At 54.6% G+C, this 10,048-nt stretch overlaps 1 protein-coding gene across 1 annotated transcript; it reads left to right on the top strand.

Annotated features, from left to right (window-relative positions):
• The first annotated feature begins 345 nt into the window (after positions 1 to 345).
• CRYBA4 (crystallin beta A4) lies at positions 346 to 6,960 on the top strand. The gene is given in 8 exon segments (XM_070400165.1): positions 346 to 365; positions 2,637 to 2,796; positions 3,411 to 3,529; positions 4,703 to 4,802; positions 4,804 to 4,848; positions 6,526 to 6,674; positions 6,814 to 6,881; positions 6,884 to 6,960. Coding segments are annotated over 8 exon segments (738 nt in total).
• Positions 6,961 to 10,048: the final 3,088 nt, after the last annotated feature.

Genomic DNA, 10,048 nt, shown 5'->3' on the forward strand with positions numbered 1-10,048 from the left:
GTCTCGCCCCCAGCCCCATGTGGGCCTGGGGGAGAGGGGCTTTCCCGGGGTCTTGCCCCCCCTGCAGAGGCCCCGGGACTCACATTCCCCTTGGAGCCCAGCTCTGCCTTGAGATCACGGTGGCCTTGGGCCCGCTCAGCTTTCCCCCTCCCCCCGCACCCCCTCTGTCCCAGGTGCTTCCTCCGTCTTTCATCCTGGGCCAAGGCCCAGGGGTGGGGGGCAGGCAGGAACCACAGGATAGAACAGCCACTGGAACGGGGCCAAGACACATGGGTGGTGGGGGCCACCCACAGCTTTGGGCTTCAAGGCCAGGCTGTCTGGCACGGTTCCCTGTCTCCCGTGGCGATGGGGCTGCCTGCCAGAGGGTGGGCGCAGAGGTGGGGGGTTGGCACCCCATGCCCGGGGGCTCCATCCTGAGCACTTTCCTGATGGGGCTCCTGGGATCCGCTCTGCGATGCCGGGGTCTCTGGGATCCTGTTTGCAGACGGGGAAACCGAGGCAGCTCGTTCTCCCCCTCTCTCAGCCTCTTTGCTGTCTGTACAAGGGAATGGGGAAGCCATGTCTCTAACTCCTGGACCAAAGCTCTGAAAACCATGCACTTCCGGTTTTCTATGAGTAACGACTTCATCACGATCATGTCGATTATTCTATTCGCAGTGATGATGATGACAATGATGATGGAGGCGCAGAGCACTTCTTAGGTTCCAATGGCGGCTCATGTGTATTTCACATTTCCCCTCACTATACCGCTCTCTTAGGCCAGTGGTTCCCAAACTTATTTGGCCTACCGCCCCCTTTCCAGAAAAAATATTACTCAGTCCCTGGAAATTAATTTTTTTAAAAATTTAATAGCAGTTACTCATCGCCCCCAAATGCACCTGTGGCCATCACCGCCCCCCCCCCCCCCCCCCCCATCGCTGCAGCGCCTACCAGGGGGCTGTAGCGCCCACTTTGGGAATCACTGTCTTAGGCGAAACCAAGTTACTTTGTTGCACCCATTTTACAGACGAGGAAACTGAGGCTCAGGGGGATTAAGGAACACGCTCAAGGTTTCCCAGCCAGCAAGAGGGGGATGGAAGCCGGGCAGCCTGGCTGCGGAGGCTGCGTTCTCGGCCTTTTATCTTTAAGGCCACTCTTCATCCGAGTCACGCACTTGATGGGGCTGCTTTTAATGGACCCTTCCCAGGGACACACACGTTGCCACTTTGTAGGCCAGGGGCTGAGGTCAGACACCCACCAGGTCACCCAGCTGTTCAGAGGCAGGACTGGACTCACCCAGGGTGGGCTGGTCTCTGCCATGCTCTTCCCAGCACTGTGACAGGCCCTTTTAGGTCACATCAGAGTGTGGGAGGAAGGTGAACAAAGCAAATTCTACAAACCCTGGCTATCGGGCAGGTGCGCTACGGTTTGCAAGGCATGTTCGCACCCACCAGCTCCTTCATCCTGTCCGCAGAGCCACCTGAACTTCTCTCCAGGGGCTTTGTGGACCCTGGAGGCCCTGGCCCAGCCCACCTTTCCTGCCTGTCTCCTGTTGCTCCCGTTCAGGGTCCCTGAGCTCCAGCCCAGTCAGGCTACCAGCTCTTTCTCACACACTGGCTTAGAAAAGTATTTTCTTCCATCTCACTTTGTACACATCCTCCTCACAGAGTCTAGTTTCAATGCTGCCTCCAACAGGAAGCCTGCCCTGATTGCCCCTTCTGCAAGAGGAAGGGAGAAAGGTATGGGCATTTATTGAATGTGTATTCTGTGGCAGGCATGTGACATAACATCACAACACCCCGGTGGTGTAGTTTATTCATGCCCTGTTTTATAGTCAGAAACGGAGGAGAAATGACCTGCTACAGGTCACACAGCTAGGAAGGACCAGGTTTTTGGACTTCTTGTCCAGTGCTCATTCTCCTGCTCCAATCAGGGGTCCTATGGCGCCGATGAAGGCTGGCCTTCCTCCGCGTGCCTTCTTTGTGGCTGATCCCTGAGGGAGGCCACCTGCCCCTCTCCCTCCCAGCCAGTGGTGCTGACGCCTCTCCACTGGGGCTTCAGCCAGGGCTGCCTTTTGTGCTTGCTGCTCCCTTGCTGAGTCGGGGCCTCGTGTCCCGGAGGCCCTCTCCCTTCCCTGACGATAAGAGCCCGACCTCGGCTGGTCCCAGGCCTGTTCTGTGGGTCCGTCTCGGTAAGTCCCAGGCCCGGAGAAGGAGTGGCATTCGAGCTCTGAGTGAGTATCCTGGGAGGAAGGGGAGCCCAGGCCCCCAATCCTGGAGACATCACGGCGCCATCCTGCGTGTCTTTCTCCTCCTAACCCTGGCTGGGCCCCAGGCATCAAGCCTAGTACCTGCTCCCCTCACTGGAAACAAAATTATTCCTGGAGTTCTTGCTTCAATGTCCACCGTTCGGGTCACCTGTGTGTCTAAGTGCTGTCCTGGGGAGGCTCTTGTAAGCTGGGCACCTTGGCACTTGCCAGGGGGATGGGTTCACCCCTTGTGAACCACATAAATCTCCCAAATGGGGCTCAGAGGCACTGGGACCCAGAGGGGGGTGGGGGCTTTGAGATGATGATAGGGAGGAAGCACAGGAGAAGGGATTGGCCACAGATGGAAAGGGAAGGAGAGGGCGGGGCCGAAGCTGCCCTTTGCCCCCAGCACAGGCACATCTGGACCCCTCTGGATCCCCATCCGGCTCCATCTCGACGTCGTTGTCAAGGAGACAGCAGAGTCGGGGCTGGAGTTGTCATGTTCTTCTCTTGGGCAGGAAAAGGGCAACGTGACCCTGCAATGCACCAAGCCCGCGGGGCACTGGAAGGTAGGAAGAGGCACGGGGATGTCTGGGAAGTGGGGGCACAGGTCCAGGAGAACCCCCATCCCCACCTCCATTGAATCCCCACTTCACCCCGTGGGGGGGGGTGGTGGTGGTGTTGTGAAGGCCCATGTCACAGCGGATGGAACTGACGCTCAAAGAGGAGAAGGGACTTGCTCGAGGTCACACACAGGGCCTTGAACTGAACTGGGGTCTTCTGGTCCCCGGCAGAGATGGCGAGCCGGTGATTGCACAGTCTTCGGCATTATTTCTTTGACCTCCCTGTGTTTTTGGTGTTTTTTTTTTAAAAAAACAAACAAACCTTTACATCTGTCATCTGCTTTTAAAATTTTGGAGGGTCCATGGAGAAGTCCCGATTTAGTGATTGTTCAGAGATGGGAAAGTCGGCCTGCATTCCCAGGTAGCAACAATAGGAGGCGCTGTGCAGAGGCCAAGCATTTACACGGGGCCTTCGCCCGCCTTCCCTGCCTGGCACCTGGAGAGGCATCTGAGTTTGCAATCCCCACTCTCTCTGTCCTGCCCCATGGTGAGTCCTTGGGGGGGGCCCTAACCCTTCACCCCTTCACCCCCATAGGCTCCACCTTTTCTCTCTGCCGCAGATAGTGGTGTGGGACCAGGAGGGCTTCCAGGGCCAGAGGCAGGAGTTGGCCGCCCAGTGGCCCGGCGTGCTGGAGCTGGGCTTTGAGACCGTGCGGTCTCTCAAAGTGCTGAGTGGAGCGTGAGTTGGGAAGGGGACAGGCTCTGAGCCAGGGAGAGGGAGGTGGGGGGGTGGGGAGGTGTGTGGAGCGAGGGGGGCTGGGACTTTTAGAGGTTTCAGGCCCTGTCCCCAGGCCCTAACTTCCCGATGGGGCTGATGTGCTGGGGTAGATTGAGTAGCGCCCAGACGTAGGGGGCGCTACTCACATAGATCCTGCCCACTGCATGAGATACACGGCGGGGGCTGACCTTGAGAATGGGGCGCAGGGACTGAAAAACCCCTCTTAGGCATAAATCTACAAGCAACATCATTTGCCCCAAATGGAAGGTAACTATAAAAACATAGTAAAAAAAAAATGCTATTAATCTTTAGCGGAACATTGTTGCCTGACTGCGGCTGGGAGCATGAGCTATGTGTCTGTTTTTTCTAAAGAGAGATTGACGAGATGTACAAAGGCGTTAAGGACACCCCGATACCGCGACAATGAGCCTGTTCAGACCAGCACCGTCCAGTGGGACGTGCTGTCGTGATCAAAACAGCGGACATCTGCAGCCGGTCTGGGAACCACGGGCCGCATGTGGCCGCGGAGGGCTGGGAATGAAGGTACCGGGATCAAAGACCTGAAGCTTTGATTTGGCTAAACGTATGTTTAATTGGCAACATGTGGCTAATGGCTACCATGTTGGGCAGAAGATTCCAGAAGGCTGGGAAGTAGACGGAAAGGAGTCATTTCACGCTGTGCCTGTGAGTGCCACCGAAGGCCACGCTGAGTGGCATTTTTGCATCTCACACCACGGTTAACACTTTCAGTAGAACATTCTGCTCCGTGCAGGTGGGGGCCTGGGGCTCAGACGGGAGCAGTGACCTGGGCAGGGATATGGCCAGCAGGCCAACAGATTGGGCCGGCGAGAAGGCAACAGGCTCGGGTGGACTCCGGCAATGGATCCCTTACATACACAGCCAGGGCGCGGCCAGCTCGGTGTCAGCCTCCTGGGCCCCTCGTCCCAGAGGACGACGGCAAAAACAACGGGTCCTATGCAAACACCCTCCACTCCTCCTCCTGGAATCACGACTAAAAATGCCTCCTGACTTTGCTGAATGCCTCCCCGGGGCCAGCGTCCCCCCTGCAGGACAACCCTGGGTCTAGAACTCCGGGGAGGGGGCTCTGAGCTCTTGTGCTCTGTCTGTCCGCAGGTGGGTGGGCTTTGAGCACCCCGGCTTCCAAGGGCAGCAGTACGTGCTGGAGCGGGGCGAGTACGGCTGCTGGGGTGCCGGGAGCGGCAACACGGCCTACCCGGCCAGCCGAGAGGCTCACCTCCTTCCGGCCTGTGGCCTGTGCTGTGCGTCCCGCTCCCCCTCCTCCCAGGGGGCCCCCTCTGAGCTCCTCCAGGGGGGGCTTGGGAACCTTGGGAACCGGATGTCCCAGAGTTCAGTGTCTCAGGTCCCTTCTTCAAACTGTGGGACGTGGCAGCGCCTCCCCTCTCTGAGTCTCATTTTTTTTTTTCATCTTGCAACGGGGCCCTAGGACTTCTGTTGTGGGAGGAGGAATGTTCAGCATCTGGCCAGAAGCCGCCACAAACATTCCATCCATGGCCGCTTTGTTTATGACCTGAGTCGTCTTCTTCTTCTTTTTTTTTTAAAAAAAATATGTTTTATTGATTTTTTAACAGAAAGGAAGGGAGAGGGATAGAGAGTTAGAAACATCGATCAGCTGCCTCCTGCACACCCCCTACTGGGGATGTGCCCGCAACCAAGGTACATGCCCTTGACCAGATTCGAACCTGGGACCCTTCAGTCTGCAGGCTGACGCTCTATCCACTGAGCCAAACCGGTCGGGGTGACCTGAGTCTTCTTTTTAGATCTCAGGGATGCTGGGACGAGCTGGGTGGGGAGGCGGCAGGGCCAGGTGGGGAGGACGGGCCTGGTTTCCTCCTCCTGGTTTTCTGCTTTTCCTGCTGGTTATGGGGTATGGGTGCAGGTGGCCATTATTGCCCCCATTTTCCAGATGAACAAAAAGGAGGCTCTGAAAGGTGTAATTTTTTTGTTCTTCAAAAGCAACTTTTATCGATTTACAATCACACAAGCCACACCTATTTATCATCTCAAATTCAGGAAAAACCCTGAGATGGCGGAATAAGAAAATCAAAACCACTCATACTCATACCTCTGAGGTGGACGCCCACAGTTTACAGTGCTCGGCGCTTCACTACCTATATCTATATATCTACCCACACATAGCATTTTGTTATAAAAACTGAGTCATAACAAACCAAAGGCTGGGAAACCAGCTTTTCTCACTGGGCAGATATAGCACAGGGATCCTCCCAGGTGATTCGATCTAATTTATAACATCCTGTCCCATGGTGCCCTAGGATCCCATTTTGCAAATAGGATCATTTGTCCATTCATTCCTCAAACGGCCCAGGCCTTGTGTCACGACAGGGACCCACGATGGACTCTGGCAGATGCAAACCCCGCTTTCACACAGTGTACAACTTCGGCTCTCATTTACGCCCCAGAAACAACCCTGAAAAGCAGATGTGGTTAGTTTCCGTTTATGGGTTTGGAAATGGGCTCAGAAATGCTGTGTGACATGTCAAAGCTCAGTCAGCTGGTAAGCGGGGAGCAGGATTCGAACCCAGACCTCGGCAAGTCACAGCCCAACACACCAGTTTAGCTCCTAACCCCTATTGTTGGGTATTCAAGTTGTCTTCTCTTTTTTTCTTTCTTCTTTCTCCTTCCTTCCTTCCTTCCTTCCTTCCTTCCTTCCTTCCTTCCTTCCTTCCTTCCTTCCTACTATTATCACCAAGACTTATTTATTCCATGATTATTTTTGTGCAAATTTCTGAAAGGGCAAATGGAATACCTCCTGTAAGCTTTCTGGAGCCTGTTGCCTTGTTGCTCTTTCAAAAGAGTTGCGAGAGAGACTGATTTGGAGACAAGGGTGGGGGCGGGGTGGGCAGAGGAGGCACCCAGCTGTGCGCCCGAGGGTCTGACCCTGTGCCCTGTGCCCACAGAACCACCAGGACTCGAGGCTGACCATCTTTGAGCAACAGAACTTCCTGGGCAGGAAAGGAGAGCTGAGGGATGACCATCCCTCCCTCCAGGCCCTGGGATGGGACGGCAAAGAAGTGGGCTCCTTCCGAGTCCAGGCGGGGGCATCAGTGCATCCCAGGCTCTGCCTGGCAGGGACGGCGAGGGTGTTGGGAGGGTTAGGGACACCTCCTGGGACAACCCTGGATCTCTGGTCTTTGTCCCCACCCCGGACCTCTCTAGGGTAACAATCTGCCCTTTCCCCTCCTCAGCTGGGTCTGTTGCCAGTTCCCCGGCTACTGGGGTTTTCAGTACGTGCTGGAGTGCGACCACCACTCAGGGGCTACAAGCGTTTCCGAGGGTGGGGCCCATATGCCCAGACCCCCCAGGTGCAGAGTGTCTGCAGGATCCAGCCGTGAGCAGCCCCCACTCCCCCCACCCCACCCCCCCGCCACGCTGAGCAGGGGGACCCACGCTTGTCTGGACCAGAGGAGCCTGGCAGCTGTCACCTGCTCTTTTCTCCGCCCCCACCCTCTGCGATCCCGAGTGAACCCAGCCCCGATGTGAGCCAGTCCGTGCACGCATAGTCAGCACGCAAAACTAAAATAAAAAAGTAATCCAAAAGGCCCGGGGTTAGCGCGTGCTCTTCAATTTTATGAATCCTTTGAAAGCCCCGATTTTTAGCTTTGCTAATTGCCTCTGTCATCTGTCTGTGTTTTCGTTCACTGAGTTTTGCTCTTTAGTATTTTTTTTTCCTTCTATCGACTCCGGGCTTACTTTGTTTTTACTAGATTTTAAAAAAATTATTGATTGATTTTTAGAGTGAGAGGAAGAGAGAGAGAGAGAGAGAGAGAGAGAGAGAAACATCGATGTGAGAGAGAAATCTTGATCCGCTGCCTCCTGCATGCCCCCTACTGGGGATCAAGCCACAATACCAGGAATAACGTTGGCAACCTTTCAGGGCAGGGGCTGATGCCCAACCAACGGAGCCACACCGCCAGGCTATAGATGACCTCTAACGTCACAAGCCATCTGGCTCCTTTTCCGCACTACCTTCCTCTACCACAGCGAGTCTCGTAGAGACAGGAAGGGTGGGGTCCTGAACAGCCTGCCCCTGCTAGAAAAGATAACCTTATCTGGCTCAGGAAAAGGCAGGGATGTGTTTAGGAACATTTGCACTTAATTGTTTTTGTTTTTTTTTTTAAATATATTTTATTGATTTTTTTACAGAGAGGAAGAGAGAGGGATAGAGGGTTAGAAACATCGATGAGAGAGAAACATCGACCAGCTGCCTCCTGCACATCTCCTACTGGGGGTGTGCCCGCAACCAACGTACATGCCCTTGACCGGAATCGAACCCGGGACCTTTCAGTCCGCAGGCCGACGCTCTATCCACTGAGCCAAACCGGTTTTGGCAATTTGCACTTAATTGTTAACTCCCCATTGTATCATCCCATTCATTCAAGTGATCCTATCTGCCCGGGACCCACCGAGCACCAAGCCCTGGGAAATGATGAGCATAAAGTCCCTTCCCCGACCCAGTCAGATGGGGAAAGCAGATGTGTCTGTGGTGGACGGCAACACAGAGCTGTGGGGGAGGGAGCGTGGGGGCTGTAGGGCTGCGAGAGATAAGAATGGGCCTGGGAGCCCGGCCAGCGTGGCTCAGTGGTTGAGCGTTGACCCACGAACCAGGAGGTCACAGTTCCATTCCCAGTCAGGGCACATACATGCCCGGGTTGTAGGCTCGATCCCCAGTACGGGGCGTGCAGGAGGCAGCCTATCGATGAGTCTCTCTCATCATTGATGTTTCTGTCTCTCTTTCCCTCTCCCCTCCTCCCTCTGAAATCAATAATAATAATAATAATAATGATAATAATGATAATAATAAAAAGAATGGGAGAGGCAGGGAGGCCGATTCTCCCTGGTGTTTTTCTCACTATGGGTTGAATAAGGTGTTGGAAGAGCATTAAAGAGATAATGGGGAAAATGCTGGGTTCATGCTCTCCTTTTAAAGAATTAAGAAAGTAGCCCCTCACACTTTAGTCTGAATAAAGGAGGAGCATCTCACCTATCATAGGAAAGCTTTGGATCCCTGGGAACAAAGCAGGCAATATTTTCTGTATGAATGAATGAACGAATGAACGAATGAATGAATGAGGGGGCCTCATTGAAATTGGATGGCGGCCTTATTAAGGGCCAGCTGCAGAGAGAGCCGAGAGTGAGGCTGGCAGCCATAAAAAATGGGACCCCAGATGTGTGCTGATGGCTGGAGTGACAGGCAATAAGAAGATGATTTGTCAGGGGCGATTTCGGGAGGGGAGGAAAGAGAGCGTGAAATTATTTTTTATATCTTGCCAGGAGACCAATTTTCCTGGGTTATAAAGGAAAGGGAACTTGAATTATTGATGGGATTTGTCCAGAAGTAAGTGGTAAGCACGGAACACCCATCATCCAGAACACTGCCCTCAGCCAACAGGACCGATCACAGGGGCCGGGCTGTCAACCCCGAACCGGCGTCCCCTTGGCCCAGAGGGGGCAAGGCACTTGCTCAAGGCCACACAGCAAACATGATCCATGCTGCGGCTGCTTCCAGCCTCGTTGCCCAGCTACTCACTCACTCGTGGCAGGGACGGCGACAACCATTTGGAGTCGCACATTCACCTGGGTCTGAATCCAGGATCCATCATGAACTTTCTGGATAGGACGACCTTCAGGGGCCTCTTGGCCTCAGTTTCCTTGTTTCTTCAAGGAGGGGCCGTTGTGAGGGTCAAGGACCACAAAGGTGCTGTGAAAAATAAGAGGTGACATCATGTGCGGCTTCTCTGTCTTCTCCTCCATTCTCTCCCTCTCCAGCCCCCTCCACCCGTCTGTCCAGCTCTCTCTCTCTCTCTCTCTCTCTCTCTCTCTCTCGGCCACATGGTCCTCTCCCCACGGCCTCGCTGGTCACTCCCCCAGAATCGAAGAAGCTGTGACAATGATGGTGGTGGACATGGTGGAATAAAAGGAGGTGAGAAGTTAAAGATCTCACAGCATGTTGGGTGTGTTTATGAGTGGGAGGGAGAGGGAGGGAGAGAGAGAGAAAGAGAGAGAGAGGGAGAATAGCTCTTCCTGCGCCCCTTCGAGAAGTGGCTGAATGGAACAGCTATTATTACTCACAAGGACCAAAGCACTGGTGATTACTGTAATCACAGCCCATCGCCACAGCCCTTTGTAGAAAAGAGAAAGAGGCAGCGTCCACTGAGTGTCTACTTTGCACTGGGACCAGGGCCAGGCGCTCACACATCCATTATGCCCGAGCCTTCGCCGCCAGGAGCAAGGCCCGCGTCCCCCTAACAGCGGAATGAGCAAGGGAGGCCCCCACCTGGCCCCGGGGAGAGAGGGGGTGAGTCTTGCACAAGCCAGAGCTGTGGGTGGTGAATCCCCACCCACCCATCCCTACTTCCTGGGGCCTCTGTGTACAGTTGCCATAATTATAAGATTAATGGAGGGGAAATATCTCCCAGGTGG

This window comes from Myotis yumanensis, unplaced genomic scaffold, assembly GCF_028538775.1.
Source record: "Myotis yumanensis isolate MYYU_CA2020_CCGP unplaced genomic scaffold, mMyoYum1.0.hap1 SCAF_19, whole genome shotgun sequence".
NCBI classification, from domain to species: Eukaryota; Metazoa; Chordata; class Mammalia; order Chiroptera; family Vespertilionidae; genus Myotis; species Myotis yumanensis.